The sequence below is a fragment of the Colletotrichum karsti genome, assembly GCF_011947395.1.
Source record: "Colletotrichum karsti strain CkLH20 chromosome Unknown Scaffold49, whole genome shotgun sequence".
NCBI classification, from domain to species: domain Eukaryota; kingdom Fungi; phylum Ascomycota; class Sordariomycetes; order Glomerellales; family Glomerellaceae; genus Colletotrichum; species Colletotrichum karsti.
This window is the reverse complement of record NW_024065949.1, coordinates 330,149-345,666: the sequence shown is the minus strand read 5'-3', so window position 1 is coordinate 345,666 and position 15,518 is coordinate 330,149. Positions and strand designations below refer to the sequence as shown.

The following is a 15,518-nucleotide window of genomic DNA, read 5'->3' as shown; positions in this document are numbered from 1 at the left end:
GGCTCTTGGCAATGGTATTTTACACACATCCTTCACATTTTGCCCGGATTGCCAGAAGGACAGAGATCCAACGGAGACGCGTCTCATCTTATATATACTGCCGACTTACTTCGCCAAGAACCGAGAGCATCGCCGACGCCAAGTCTGAATCCGGTGTAGCTCGTGAACTTCGCGGAAGAATCCCCTGCGGTTTGGGCTTCAGCTCCTTCTCGGTACCGTAAATCGGCTGCCTTCAACGAAACCTTTCATCATGCAAGACAACCCACGTGGCTGCCGTCGTCAACTCTATCGCGCTAGTTGTTTACAAAATGGCGTTTTCTTTGCTCTCCTGTCAACTGCATGAGGCTCATCCTCGAATCAGGCTGCCGTTGGGGCGTCCTTAAGCGGAGACTATCATCCTGGCCGTCGGTGACGATCTGGGAGAGGCTTAACAAGATAGCCTTTCCATATATGCAGCGCCCTGCCTCCAAGCCCATTTCCCATCTGAATTGGAAAGGGTTGCTTCAATGCCCACCCTGCTCAACTTGAAGCCCTTTGAATCGCCGCCTCGGCACAATGGGCTACCTCGCCGATCTCCGCGACAGCCTGCGGGCGTTCTCACCCCAGGAGCGCCGCAACCTGGTATTTTACGTCTTGGGAATCATGGTTTACAAGTTCGGTCTTGAAGCCTTCAACGGATCCATCACAGCGCTCGCGACAAACAGATACGACTACGAGTCCATCACCCACAACACCAGTTCCAGAACGTTCGAGCGGCTGGCACTACTCCAAGGCCTCAATCAGGCAGCGCAGTGTGTGGGCAGCATTATCATTGCGCCTCTGGTGAAAAGGTTTCCCACGAAGAACGTGCTCGTCTGCGCCATTCTCCTATTCGGCCTCTGCAGCGCTATTCTCCTTATCCTGGATGCTTCGACAGGTGGCACCTTTGTCCCGGCGGCGTATCGGAAACATCATCCGAAGAACGAGTGGTCTTACTACGGAAAGTACCCCAACGATGCGATCATCCCGATCTATACCGTCAGTGGTATTGCGTATGGCTGCGTGGAGTTGATTCGACGTATCATCCCCCGAGATATCGTCGGCGGCAATGTTCAGAAGCTGCGCAAGATGGACTCGATCGTGAGTAGCACCGTCACACTTCACGTCAGTCTACGACGAATCTGACATGGGTTGATCCAGGTTCACATCTTCTACGAAACGACCGGCACAGCGGGAGCCTTCGTGACCGCCCTGGTGCTCATCCCTCAATTCGGCAACAACATGAGCTTCATCATCACCCCGGTCTGCTTCGCGATCGCCTCCACGATATGGTACTTCATCTCCGACCTCGGCTTTGTACGGCGCGACAAGGGCCTCGTACTCCAAGAGCGTCCTAGCTATTTCAAGGCCCTTTGGAGCGGGCTTTGGTTATTTGGGGAGTCGATCTGGGTCGGAGCTAGAATCATCTTCACTTCGAGAAAGTTCATCTGGCTCATCCCCGGCTACGCGATCGCCCTCTACGCCCATCGCTACCTCGAAAACGGCATCGCACCGCACGTCGCACGCCGCTATTTCGGCGAATCCGCATGGTCGCAGATCATGGTCGGAGGCTCGAACCTGGGAGAGCTCCTCGGTGCGCTCTGCGTGTTCTTGTTCACGAACGTCATTCAAACGCCGCTGCCATGGCTGCGAATCGATGCATTGATGCTCCTGATTGTCTGGTACATCCCTTACTGGCGACCTCCAGCACACGATGTAACCCAGGCTTGGATCGTGGCGGCTACTTTCCTGCCCATCTCCTTTGGATGGGCTGCTGGTGATGTTTCCCTTGCTGCTTATATCCAGGCCTCTCTTGCCCGGCAAGAGTCAGCCAACAGGAACATCTCCGCTCTTGGAGCCGTCATGGCGTTTCTGTACTCTTTCTACATCATTCTCTATGCTGTCGCAGGTACATTTCTGGGCAGGTACTTGGACTCGGTGTACAACGCCAGCGGAGGAAGCGATGGCGGGGGAACTATCTACAGCGGCCTGGTGAACACCGCGGGCGTCCAGTTCACCGTCATCTCGGTTGTGGTACTCTGCTCAACATTTGCGCCAAAAGGATCTTTCGCTCTGAATCCTCATATGATTTCGGATGAGCGGCTTGATAGGGACATGGGATTCGAGGATGAAGTGACCATTCGGAAAGAAACTCCCGACATGGAGTTGATTGAGAAAGAGAGGACTCATGTGAGGGAACTTAGAACGACATGAACATCTTTCTTCGATGGCTAGATAACGCATAATCTGATCATCGCCTGCGGGATAATCATTCATGTGATATGCATGCTGGCATGGGGTTGTTCGAACTGGTGCAAAGCCAGTCCCAATACACGTGGGAATTGACCAATTTGGATCTCTTATGCAGCAATCAAAGCTGGATTCCAACTTTTCAAGGTCTAATTTATGTTTCCAACGTTATTTTGTCGCGATACACCATGGACGCTTACGCAACGAATTCACTTTGAGGAAATGAAGTCCCAAGAGATTATGTCGATGAAATCATTCCGTAAGACAGCTGCATAACTTGAACGCCGATTTCCCTCGCATGCTACCCGACAGGAATTTACTTCCATTAAATGTGTCTTAGTCAAAGCGTTAAAGGGACCGCTAGAGTATGGGTCAATGTCAAGGGGCTTTCGCATCCCTTGAATGTGATCCGAAATCATCTTAGAAAATTCCTTTCTCACCACAAGTTCATAGGAAAAGGACGACCACCCCGTCGTTTCTATATCATCACCCTTAGTAGTTCAAGCCAACCTCATGCTGGCGTCTGGCCAGTTTGTTTGTGCGATCATCCTAGTTGAACCGCGAGAGCAACAGCAAGTATGGCAAACGCATCCACCGATAACCACCCATGGATCTCCGAGATCCAGTTCGAAGTCCCACAGCTGGGACCCAAGCTGGAGCCATGCGCCCATAAGACGAGCAAATACGCCAACAAGAAGCGACTGGTCATTTGCTGCGATGGAACGTGGAACAACTCGTAAGACTGCAGTCCCCTGAGCTTGATAACGGACATTTTAACAGGATGATCTCGTAGAAACCAGAAGGGAAGCATATCGACCAATGTTGCGCGACTTTCCGCGGCCGTTGCGCACAAGTGCTGCACGGGTATGCCGCAGGTTGTGTATTACCACCGAGGTGCAGGCACTGAGGAGTCGAAGGTAGCTCAGTATCTGGGAGGCGTCTTAGGAAAGGGCATCATACAGGTGAGCCGTTTGTCAAGAGACGTACGAATCGGTGGTACTGGTTTCAGCTGACGATATTTGCCTCGATATAGGATATCGCAGACGTTTATCGGTTCATTTGTGACAACTACAACCCAGGTGACGAGCTGGTCATCGTTGGATTCTCTCGCGGCGCCTTTACAGCACGATCAGTGTCCGGAATGGTTTGCAACATAGGCTTGCTTAACCGGGTTGGTCTTGCCAACTTTGGCGACATCTTCCATGACTACCAGAACTTTCCGAACTGGAGGCCGCGAACTACGTTCGACATGGAGGACCACCTCGTCGGCTTCACTCTTACCAACTGGGAGCGGCTTGAGCGATTTAGAACCAAGAACAACAGGGCCGAGAGAAAGGACCACGGGACCATGCAGAAAGAACTTGACGAGGACAAGAAGAAGTTTTTTGAGAGGATCATCAAGTGCCAAAAGCAAGGCGCCGACCAGATGGACCTCGTACAAATGGCCAAGAAGTATAGAGACTTCCTTGAGAAGGTAAGTGGGATGTTTTAACCCTAGATGAGTCGCTTTACCAGGCTGATTATGCACAGCATCAAATGATACTCTGCGAAAGGAAGCTCGAGGATAGAGATGGCAAGACTGACTGGTACTTTTCGCCTGTCGACGTCACCATTCAGGCCGTAGGCAAGTTTTGATTGGGTGTGTTTATCTTGTTCTACATGCAGCTAACTATTGAATAGGAGTCTGGGACACGGTCGGAAGTCTTGGTTGGCCAAAGATGCCATGGGAGAAGATTCGCACAGACAGGAGTGCCGATGAGGCAAATGTTCCACTTGCAGATTCCCTGAACACAGACTGACGGTCCCAGTTACGATTTGCCAGTCTTGATGTGCACCCCAACGTCGAACATGCCTTCCATGCCCTTGCCCTGGACGAATGGCGGACTGCTTTCGCTCCCACTCTCTGGGGCAAACGCGGCAACGATAAGACCCATCTTCGACAAGTCTGGTTCCCGGGCAGCCACAGCAACGTTGGCGGAGGATTCGAGGATCAGCAAATAGCAACAATTGCACTTGCGTGTAAGTTGTTTCTTTGTGCCGTGAGCATGGAATCATCTTCAAGCTGACTTGGAATGGCACAGGGATGGCGGACCAGCTTACGTCGGTCGGCGTGGAGTTCAGCACCCCCGAAATGAAGCGCATTTTCTACACCCTGGACCCCAGCGTCGAAGCCCGAGAATGGGGCAAGGGCAGAATATCCAGTCCCTCCTCAACCACCGCCCTTCCCGACAAAGCTTACGATGCTCTCTGGTATCCGTGGCAGAGGCTGACAGGCGGCAACACTGTTGGTGGCACTCGAACTCCAGGATCGTACAAGGAGGACGACAGGAAGGGCTTCATCCAAGATCCATGCGAGCTTGTACACCCTTCCGTTCGCATTCGCTATCTCTATGATGGCCTCGGGTTGGATGATGCTGGGGATTGGGAGTGTTCTGCGTTGACCAAAAACGGGTTCAAGCTGCAGAAAAGCACCATGCCGCTGAGAATCGAGGACCCGAACCACAGGCACTTCATTGCCTCAACCTATGAAACGCTCTCTGGCACAGTCGCTTCCGTTCATGGCGGTCTTCCCATGGATGCAAGCGCCGATCACAAGCTGGTTCTCCATCAACTTCCGTACGAGTCCGATCTCTACCAGCTAGAAGAGGCCGAGAACAACTGGGTCTGGAGCAGAGGAGACACTGTTCTCGAGGAGGAGCGCATTGGTATGTGGGAGCGACTCTTCATCAATATCAACCATGATCTTCTCGAAAGGCAAGAACAGACGAAGCGCGCCCAAGAAGGGCGGCAGAGAACTGAGTCTAAGACCAGCCAGGGATTGGTGGCCGGTCTTCGATCTTGGGTTGGTGACAGGGTCAATACTGCGCGTGGTGTTGCGGGCAGCGTTCTCTCTAACACTGTCGGCAAGCTGCTGCCCGGCACTGGAAAGTCCAAGCCGATAGACTACCATCCCAAGTTCGGATATCACGACTTCGTGTCATGGCAACGAGGTGACACCACCAAGTCTGGGTCACGATTGTAGGAGGGTCACTGTTGTAAAGTCATCGTTGATTAAATAATTTCATAATTCGAATTCTCATGGTAACTAAACAGGATGGAACTCAGAAGAAAACAATTCGTTTAATGTTCGGCCCAAGATAATACCATCCCATGTCTGCTTCAAATCCCATGTACATCTTATCTCCGATCCAAGTCTAAGATTCAGCGTTATTGATGCGAACAAGAGTGCTGCGCGCAGCCACGAAAGTTCCCAGAGACCTGATGGTCGAGTCGCCAACCATGTCAAATACAGCAACCTCCGCGCCCATCTCTTTAGACAGCCAAGTCCTCAATTCGACGGCAACCAAAGAGTCAACGCCATACACGTGCAAGGGCTGCGACGAGTCGATAGTCGTGGCGTCAATGCCCAGGGCCCTGGAAAGCTTCTGGATGATGGCCTTCGTGATGACGTTCTCCGCCGCCTCGAGGGTCTCCGCACCGGCCAGTAACATGCTGTAGTTGACCGAGTCTTTGCTTTCCTCAATGGCGCCTCCCATGGTGCGGATCTGGTGGATGTGCTTGAAGAGGGGCTCGTGCATCCATCCGGGGAACTCGATACCCTTTGACCGGAGGGTCTCTGGAATCTCGAAGCCGAGCGAGATCTGAGAACGAATCAAAGGCGCGACAGAGTTGTTCGGGTTGCAGAGTTCATCCAGAAGCGCGTGGTACTCCTCTTCTCTGAGCGCGGCGTAGCCTTGGGCGCGCAGGTGGCCCATGACATCGATCTTTTCGGCAGCGTATCCGACGGACAGGATGATACCGAGATCAAGAACAGTGGCCTTGAGGCCGTGGCTGACACGGTAGCGAGCGAGGGCGTCTTGGTAGCTGTTGCCAGTACAATAGTTACCCTGGCCACCCTTTCCAACGATTCCTGAACCTGAGGACAAGAGGATGAAGAAGTCCATATCCTTAGGGAGAACTTCGTGAAGGTTCCAAGAAGCGTGGACCTTTGGACGGACAGCAGCGTCGTAATCCTCCAGAGTCATGTTCGCAAAGACAGCATCCTTCAAAACCATGGATCCCTGGATGCAACCTTTGATAGGAGGCATATCCTTCTGGCACTCATCGAGAACGCTCTCGAGTGTCCGCCTGCTGGTAACATCGCAAGCAGGGGCAGCAACGCGCACACCTTGTGCTTCAAGCTCAGCGATGAGTTTCTGTCCAGACTCCCGGACAGGGCCGAAGCGGGATAGAAGGATGAGGTTCTTGGCGCCGCGGCGGACCATCCAGCTGGCCATGCTTCGGCCTAGACCACCAAGACCTCCAGAGATGACATAAGAGGAGTTGGGGTCAAAGTGGTAGGTCGGCTTCTGACTGGGCATGATCTGGAGCGTTTGAGTCAGTATATGCTATGGTGGTGGGATGATCGACGTGACTTACCATGACCTTATCATCATCGTGTGGCTCAATGACTATCTTGCCGGAGTGGGCACCGCTCTGCATGTAGCGGAAAGCCTCTTCAACTCGAGAGAGAGGGTATGTTGTAACAGGGCGGAGCTCGCTGATCTTACCCTCGGCTACAAGTTGCATGATGGCCCGGAGAACCCTGTTGAAGGAGTCCTCATGGTTTTCGCCAAAGTAGCTGACGTCAAGGAACTCGAAGCGAACATTGTTCTTGAACTTCTCCATGTTGAGACGGGCGGAGGAGTAGATATCAACCTTGCCGATCTCGACGAAGCGACCGAAGGGGGCGATGACGTCCCATGAGGCGCGGAGGGCAGCACCAGAGAGGGCATTGACGACGACGTCAACACCTCTGCCCTTAGTCATACGCTTAATGCCCTGGGCAAAGGTCAAGTCACGACTCGAGAATATGTGGTCGCGGGGAATGCCGTATTCCTTCTCAAGCAACCCGCACTTGTCAAGAGAACCGACGGTGGCGTACACCTCGGCGCCTCGCAGGTGAGCTAACTGAATGCAAGCTTGTCCTACACCACCGGCGGCGGCGTGGATTAAGACGGTCTCGCCAGGCTGAATATTGGCAATGTCGTAGAGAACGCAGTAGGCGGTGACGAAGACGACGGGAAGCGTTGCGGCATTGACGAAGGAAAGGTTGTCGGGCAACTTAGCAAGAGCCTTGTAGGGAGTTCTGGCGTAGGTCTTGACAGAACCCCTGAGCATGCCGGCAACGCGATCTCCCGGCTTGAGAGGGGAATCCTTGCCAGCTCTGGTGACAATACCAGAAGCCTCAATACCAATCTGGTTGCCAATGACTTGGCCAAGAGACACCATGATGTCGAGGAAGTTGAGACCACTGGCCATGACCTTGAACTCGACCTGGTCATCTGCGAGAGGCTGCTCGTAGAGCGGGTCATCAACAAAGTGGAGAGTGTCAAGAAGGCCGGGAGAGCCGACGACCATCTTGAGAGCCCTGCTAGGATCAGAGCCAAATTCAGCCTCGACGGGTCTAGGCTTGTTGGTCTTTGCGTTGATGGCCTTGTCCATGTAGGTGGCTTCAATAAGGCGAGGAATGTGAATGGTACCATCGACGACAGCAAACTGATTGTCGACGACAGAGTCGTCTCCAGCCAAGAAAATGGCGTTGAAGAGTTGAGTTGTGTACCTGGAAATACTCGTTACATCCCTGCCGTTCTCAAGGGAGAGGGTGATGAATTTCAGTTTGGGGTTCTCCGCCCTGACTGTCCTCGAGAATCCAGTGACAAGCTCGGCCGTTGGGGTCTTGCAAGAAGGACCACCGCCAGCGGTCAGCCAAAGAAGACCACTGGCTGAGGTGACCATCCTCTTCAGGCCATCGAATTGCTCGGAAGCCATGTCAAGCAGGAAGGGGTGGGCTTGGAGATCACCTAGGAAGATGCACACCTTGTTGGTGAAGTCCTCGACCGTCAAATCAAGTAGTGACGACGTTGTGCGGTTTTCGACGCCCAAACGAGCCAATGTGTTGTTAAGCTCAGCAGCAACCGAGTCAGAGACCCCCGAAGTAGAGGACGTCACCAACATAACGTCGGGACGAGCTCGAGCCTTGGCATCGCCGGTGGACGCAGTTGCGACCATTAGGGAACTGACATGGTTGTTGGGGTCGTGGTAATCTGTGAAGGACAGATCAACTCCAGTGAAGCCGGTGCGCTTCATGTGAGTCGACCAGTCGGGTACGCTCAAGAGAGGACTCCATTGGCGGTACTCCTCCTCAGACAACCACCAACCAGGAAGAAGACCAAAGCCGAAACCGGTCTGCATCAGAGTGTTGTTGGTGATTTCGTAAAGAAGAAGCTGAGCGCCAGGCTTCATCAACTTGCGAACATTCTTCAGGGTGACATCCAGGCTCTGGGTAGCGTGGAAGACGTTGGCAGCGACGACCAGATCATACTTGTCGAGTTCGAAGCCTTGAGCAACGGGGTCGTTCTCGATGTTGAGAACCTTGAAGTTCATACGGTCCACAGCGTAATGGAACACCTCTCTGGCCTTCTCAAAGAACGAGGGGGAGATATCGGTGAAGTCGTAGCTGGCGAACCTGATGCCGCTGGCGTTGGGGTCCTTGTAATGAGTCAAGGTCTCCAGCATAGGATGGGTCATGCCGCCCGTACCAGCTCCAATCTCAAGAATCTTCATACCAGGCTCCTTGGTGGCGAGAGCATCGACATAAGCCGAAAGTCTCTGGTAGCTGATGGCAGCACCGGTCGCGGCGCGATAGACGTTCTCAGCACGCTTCTCTGCGAAAAGAACTTGAAGAGGGTCCAATCTGCCGGCCAGAACATCGGTCATCGCCCTGCCAACAGCCACAACAAGTGTAGCTTCAGGTGACTTGCCGTCCATCTTGTCTTCGAGCTCCTTCAGGTAGGTGTCATCTTCGGCGAGCCCGTCCATGTCGGGATCGAGATGACAGTTCTTGCCGTCGGCGTAGCGCTCAAACTGCCAACGCATCCAGTCAACGTACTTCTGATGGTGAGGCTTCATCTCTTGCTCCATTTCAGGTGTGACGGTCTTCATATATCTCTTCATGTACAAGAAGCAAAGAGTCTCCAAGTTCTTGATGAGCTCCGAAGGGTCGAACTTGAGCAGCTCCTCATCAGCCAAGAAGGTACGGGTCGCAATGTCCTGGTCAACAAATGCCACGTCAGGCTTCCAGTCGATGTTGAAGCAAAGGTGACGACCGGATTCAGAGCCGCTCTTGGAAGAATTCTGGGCGATGGCTGTGGAGACAAATCCCTCTGCGACGACGAGAGGTTCCCCGGTGGTAGCATCAACCGAAGTGAAGGTGGCCTCAGCTTGGCGCAGACCAAGGAACTTTGCATGGGCATGAACTCTGTGAGGGCTCTGCATTTTCTCACCGTCGGCAGAGAGCCAGAGCTCCTTGAAAGAGGTAGGAATCATGACTTCTCCCATCTCCTTGCCACCCATAGTCATGGCGACGACGACACTCTGGATAACACCGTCAAGAGTTGTAGGGTGAATATGATGCGGCTGGATGTGCCCATACGGCATCTTGCTCTTGATATCCGGGGGCGTAACAGTAGCAATTGAGTTGCGCTCGGTATCGATGCGGACGTCGGACAGATTCTGGAAAGTAGGTCCAAAGTCGAATCCAACAGTTTGAAGGATCTCGTAGAGTTGTTTCATCTGAATCTCCTCGGTACAGTTGGACTCGGCATTACGAACAGTCTCAGCGCAACGCTCGGCGAAGAGGCGGTCCTCCAGGCCGTTGTCAACGGGTGTGTAGGGGACTTCGTACTCCGTTTGAATGTGACCGCGGCAATGCTCTACCCAGCCATCATTTTCGTAGCTGCGCAGCTCAAACTCGCTCCAGTTCGAAGCGGCCAAAGCCGTGCTGTCGACGTACGGGCGCATGTGGAAGTGCGTCTCGACACCGTCGGAATTCAGCGGTACGCGGAGAGCCATGTGAAGAGACACTTCCTTGAAACGGAATCCCTTGATCTTCCTCTCAGGAGCGGCAAGCTGGAGACTGGCCTCAATAGCCATCACGAGCATACCGGCGGCCGGGTACAAGGTTGTGCCAGTGACGCGATGGTCCTTGACCCAGGGGTTTTCGTTGACTCTTATCCAGTTCCTCCAAATAGCATTTGACTTGTCCCAATCCGGGACAGGAGCGCCAAGAAGCTCGTGACGAGCATGCTGTCGAAACCTGTACCCTTTACTCAGACGGCTCTCAGCCCAGAAGGTCTTGGTGTGATTGAAGGGGTAGCTGGGAAGGTCGACCAGAAGCTGGGGGTGGGACTCTCCGGTGGACGTAAGGTCGATGCTGTGACCCTTACAAAACAGCCAACCGAGAGTCCGAAGGAAAGTGTTGGTCGCAGAGTTCTTACGAATCAAAACGGACTCGTAGGCAACGGAAGACGTGTTGACCAGCTGGGCCAAGATCTCTCGAACGGGTCCTTTCAGAGCAGCGTGCGGTCCGATCTCGACCAATTCCGTGATTGGTGTTCCCTTGTATTTGGCACCGAGTTTCTTGGTCTTTTGGTTGGAGTCGTTGACAAGAGATGAGAGTGCCTGAGAAAACAGGACGGGAGAAAGAAGGTTCCTCACCCAATAGCCAGGACTTCTCAAAGCCGAGATGTCAATAGCCTTGCCCTCAAGCGAAGAGTAAAACACCGGACGGGCCGAGTTGCTAGCGTAGACACCAGACTTAATCTTCCCAATCAGCCGGTTGTATTTGGCTGCAATTGGCTCCATGAGAGGAGAGTGGTAGGCGTTCTGAACAGTAAGCTTACGGGCAAAGACCCCGTCCTGGTCAAGCTTCCCCTTCAGCTCATCGATAAGATCGACGCTGCCGCTGATGGTGACATTCTTTGGACTGTTGATACAAGCCACGAACAAAACTTGATTCTTGGACTTGTCGACTCCAGCAATGTACTCCTCTGCCTCAGCCTGACCCAAGCCCACAGACATCATACCACCCGTGGGAACAGCTTCGCCACGCGAGAGCTGAGAGGAAAGCGCACCACGATGGAATGCAAGTCTGAGAGCAGTGGACTTGGAAATGGCCCCGACAGCGTAAGCGGCCGCGATCTCTCCAGAAGAGTGGCCGACGACAGATCCCGCAGAGACGCCGTAGCTGACCAAGAGATCAACCAAGGCAATTTGGAGTGCAGTGCAGAGCGGCTGACTGAACTCCGCGTCGTTGATGCGAGAGGACTTCTCATCTCTGGTAAGCTCCTCGGTCAACGTCCATTCACAACCAATCTCATGCAGGTAATCCGAAGCTGATTCGAGACTCTCCTTGAAGGCAGGGACATCAAGCAGCTCTCTACCCATGGCATGCCACTGAGCGCCCTGGCCTGTAAAGACGAAGGCAAGCTTGGGCTTGGTGCCAGCTTTGATGGCAGTTAGCTTGCCACCGAGGCTCTCAATCAACGTCTCGATGCTGGGAGCGACGATGCTGGCTCTGTAAGCAAGCTGTGACCGTCTAGAAGAGAGGGTAAAGCTCAGATCCTCGAGGTAATTTGCCTCGTCCTCGATGGTCGCCTTCTTGGCTGTCAAGTGCTGCTCGTAGATCTTGGCGAGACGTTCAATGCCGCCCTCGTCAGCTGCGGAGAGAACAAAGATCTTATCTCCTGTGTTTCCGTTGACGGCATTGGTCCCGTTGATGTGAATCTTGGTGGCCTCAGAGTCTCCGTTCGCGACCTCGCTGTTGGAGTCATCTGTATGAGACGTTTCAGTCCCGTTGGCATAGCCATTGAGGCCCTTGGTCTCGACGGTCTCGCCCTTTGGCGCTCGCAATAGCTTCTTGTTAGGAAGCTCAGAAGTGCGATGTTGGCCCTTGAGCTGATGTTCTCGGAGATAATTGTACGCATCGTCCATAATGACGTGGGCGTTGGATCCACCGTAGCCGAAGGAGTTGATGGAAGCGCGCCGAAGGCCGTCAGTAGGCCAGAGAGTGTTTTCGGTGGGGAACTTGAGATGCCACTCCGGAAGGATCTTCGGGTTGGGCTTTTCAAACCAGATGTTCGGTGGGATAACACCCGTCTCAAGAACTTGGACGGCCTTAATGAGGCCAGCAATACCGGCTGCGCCCTCAAGATGGCCGATGTTGCTCTTGACAGCACCGACAAGAAGGGGCTCCTCAGGGGACCGATGCTTGCTGAATACCTGAGCAATGGCACTGGCCTCAATGGGGTCACCGACGGGGGTTCCGGTACCGTGAGCCTCAAAGAAGCGAGTGACACTGGGATCAAGGCCGGCCTGGCGGTAGGCTGTCTCTGCGGCGTTGACCTGAGCCTGTTTTGTTGGCTGTGTGATACCGGGAGACTTTCCATCCTGGTTGGCGACGGTGCTGCGGATAACTGCGCGAATAGTATCTTGATCCCGGACAGCGTCAGATAGGCGCTTCAAGAGCAAGATTCCAAAACCCTCCCCTCTGGAGTAGCCGTTTGCGCGGTGGTCGAAGCTGTAACACTTGGAGTCCGGGGAAAGAAAGCCAAGGCTGGTAAGGGGAATGCAAGTGTCGGGGTTGTAAAACAAGTTGGCTCCTCCAACAATGGCCATGGAAGACTCTCTCATCTTCAAGCTCGTACAGGCCAAGTGACAGGCCATCAGACTACTGGAGCAGGCAGTGTCAAGGGTCATACTGGCGCCGTGAAAGTCGTAGAACCAACTGAGACGGTTGGAAAGCATAGCTGTGCCAGTACCCGTTGCGAGATATCTAAGATCAAGCTCGGGATCACGAGTGATGACTCCATCGTACTCGCGGGTGAAGCACCCGATGTAAACGGATGTGTCAGAGCCTACAGCCTTCTCCATTGGAATACCGGCTACACTTTTGTCAGCATTGCGGTTCAGTTGACACAACATTATTGAACATACCATTTTCCAAGGCCCTGTAGACACACTCCAGCAGTCCACGCTGCTGGGGATCCATGCAGGCCGCTTCCGCGGGTGGAATAGAGAAGAATGGAGCATCGAAAGCCGCAAGATCACCCTTGATGTGGTGTCCCTTACGAATGTTGATCTGGAGAAACTCCTGTCAGCTGATAACCGTTTTAAAATTTCAAAATGATGAGCTTACAGCACCAGCCCTTTCGGGATCTGGATGATAAAAGGCATGAATGTTGTATCTCTCCTTGCTGATATCACTCAAAGCAGATCGTCCTTCAAGAAGGAGCTTCTGAAACTCTTCGGGTGTAGAGGCGTCACCAGGGAACCTCAGGTCGAGGCCGATGATGGCAACATCCTCGCCATAAGCCATGTCGGGGCTGTTCATTGTGACGTTAGGGGTCATATTGATGATGAAATTGACAATGTTCTTGTTGAATGAGAAGGAAAATATGAAACTTTGTCTTGCTCTCGGTTGAACGAATCAAGGCTTGCTGAATGCTGGTATGCAGAGAATGGTGGATCAAGGCATGCAAAATGGCAAGTGATACGATGACTTATATCTAATCTCGCCAACCTTATGCGAATGACCAAATTGAAGCAAGGGGACTTCGATACCCTCTCATTGATGGAGCTTTCTGTGATAGTATCAGCTCCATAGCCATGGTAGCCTAGCATGACCTTGCTTGTCTCTCATGTCTGTCAGCATGGATGTCCAGATCATGGCTGGCCGGCCGAATCCATCGTCCGAGGCTGGAAAATAGCTAGACATACATGGCATTCCTCCCGTTGACACGGTCAGCGGCAAGGAATACGGGTAAGGATCCAGAGGTATAAGGATAGTATCTGCTCAGCCTCTGCCCACCCATCTGACTTGTATCCAGCCGCGCTCCGGGGTACGTCTGGTGATGATGTGGCGGCATCGATCAATCAGGCAACACCATAAACTCAACGTGCCTTAGATCTCTCCGATAGTGATAGGGAGCTAAAAAAGACCGTCGGTGAATGAGATACTGTAAGATGAACCTCGTGGCATGACTGGTCAGGGGCTAGTTGAAGCTATCTCTATGGGATGCTGACAGGGTACAAATCCGTACATTAGTTACGTCTCAACGTCAACCTCCGTAAGCACGGCAATGATCCCGCGGCATGGTGGTGGCGTAGTGTCCCGCTCAGAAACGGGATGGAACAAGGGACGTGGACGTCTAGGCAGCCGTTGCGTCTGGGAAGATGGCGCGGTGTCAATAAGCTAGTTAGTCTAGCGCTGCATGTGGAGAGACTAGGTAAAGCTTGATTGATGTACTTTGGCTCAGCCCTACATCTCGCCATACTGACAGCATGCGGTTTAGTTCGTACCCGACGAGATTCAGTCCTATCACAGACTAGTCGACGAAGTTGAGTTCACGTGCATAGCGAAGGATATCCGAGTTGAGCAAGTTTCTGGTGTTTTGTGATGGAACATGTTTAATCCTGCGGGCTAATCCGTGTCTAACTTTGGCCTGGGGTAATTCAAGCTAACTCTTCCCAATCAAACACAAGACGGGCTGTCTCCCGTACATCGCCCTTCGTCACAACAATCTTGCGAACGTAGCGTCTTATGCCCCCAATCTCTTCAAACCCCCACGTCTGCTCCTGTGTCCATCCATGGTCCAGATTGTCTACCTTGATGTGTACAACGGGGTCTTGGTCATGATCTTTCTCCAAGCCAGCGGCCAGAAAGTCATCCTTGATCTGCCGCTCCCGATTAGCTCAGTCTACCCAAGGTGCCTTCACGTCATTCCACATCCACCTGATTCGATAGCCTATAGTAACTTGGAATCGACATGTACGTGCAAGAGCCAGGATAATATGATAGCATGAAAGAATCGAAACCTTCGATGTTGTGGATATGAAAACGTGGGAAAGGGGCACGGAACAGGCGGCTTACATCAGAAAGTGCCGACCATCCATTCTGGACTCTGAGGCGGCCGAAGTTGGCATCAGTTCTCTCAACAACCTCCCAGTTGAGGAGGCGGCGCTCCTTGGCCTTGTGAATCCCCCCTCCGATGACGTTCTCCGCCTCGATCACGTCAACCCCGTTCTCGGGAGGGCAGGCCTTGATGTTGATCACGATCGGCACAGCACCCATGGCCTTACGAATAGCCCAGTTGATACCTTGCTGTTGTCTCAAACTGTCAGCTTGTATATCAAGCCTGCGACAATGTCTGCAGATGGGAGAGATGACCTACCATGGCGAGAAGGGGATCGGAGCTGTCCGAAAGTTGCTTGTTAGTCCTGAACTTCCCGGTCAGGCTGCGCAGCGTGCAGGTGGGCGGGGAAGCCATGTTGCTTGTTGTTGAGACTAGTGAAGACAAGGGGAAAACGATGTAAATATCTGACAATGTGTTTTGTCACGAAACGGTTGCGTAGTATCCAGCAATAGAATT

General features: G+C 53.0%; 3 protein-coding genes across 3 annotated transcripts; 2 read left to right on the top strand and 1 right to left on the bottom strand.

Moving 5' to 3' along the window:
- Nucleotides 1–555: 555 nt before the first annotated feature.
- CkaCkLH20_11635 (uncharacterized protein) lies at nucleotides 556–2,232 on the top strand (the record flags this gene model as incomplete). The annotated part of the gene is made up of 2 exons (XM_038894349.1): nucleotides 556–1,119; nucleotides 1,180–2,232. 2 exons carry the CDS (start codon nucleotides 556–558, stop codon nucleotides 2,230–2,232), a joined length of 1,617 nt encoding a protein of 538 aa, XP_038740424.1.
- A 614-nt stretch (nucleotides 2,233–2,846) lies between these two features.
- On the top strand, nucleotides 2,847–5,290 carry CkaCkLH20_11634 (uncharacterized protein; the record flags this gene model as incomplete). The annotated part of the gene is made up of 7 exons (XM_038894348.1): nucleotides 2,847–3,004; nucleotides 3,062–3,230; nucleotides 3,302–3,742; nucleotides 3,799–3,896; nucleotides 3,949–4,017; nucleotides 4,091–4,287; nucleotides 4,350–5,290. The coding sequence occupies 7 exons, from the start codon at nucleotides 2,847–2,849 to the stop codon at nucleotides 5,288–5,290; spliced, it is 2,073 nt and encodes a 690-aa protein (XP_038740423.1).
- A 172-nt stretch (nucleotides 5,291–5,462) lies between these two features.
- CkaCkLH20_11633 (polyketide synthase) lies at nucleotides 5,463–15,416 on the bottom strand (the record flags this gene model as incomplete). The annotated part of the gene is made up of 8 exons (XM_038894347.1): nucleotides 5,463–6,632; nucleotides 6,688–13,031; nucleotides 13,084–13,228; nucleotides 13,286–13,472; nucleotides 13,670–13,782; nucleotides 14,650–14,823; nucleotides 15,020–15,250; nucleotides 15,321–15,416. 8 exons carry the CDS (start codon nucleotides 15,414–15,416, stop codon nucleotides 5,463–5,465), a joined length of 8,460 nt encoding a protein of 2,819 aa, XP_038740422.1.
- Between the last annotated feature and the right edge of the window lie 102 nt (nucleotides 15,417–15,518).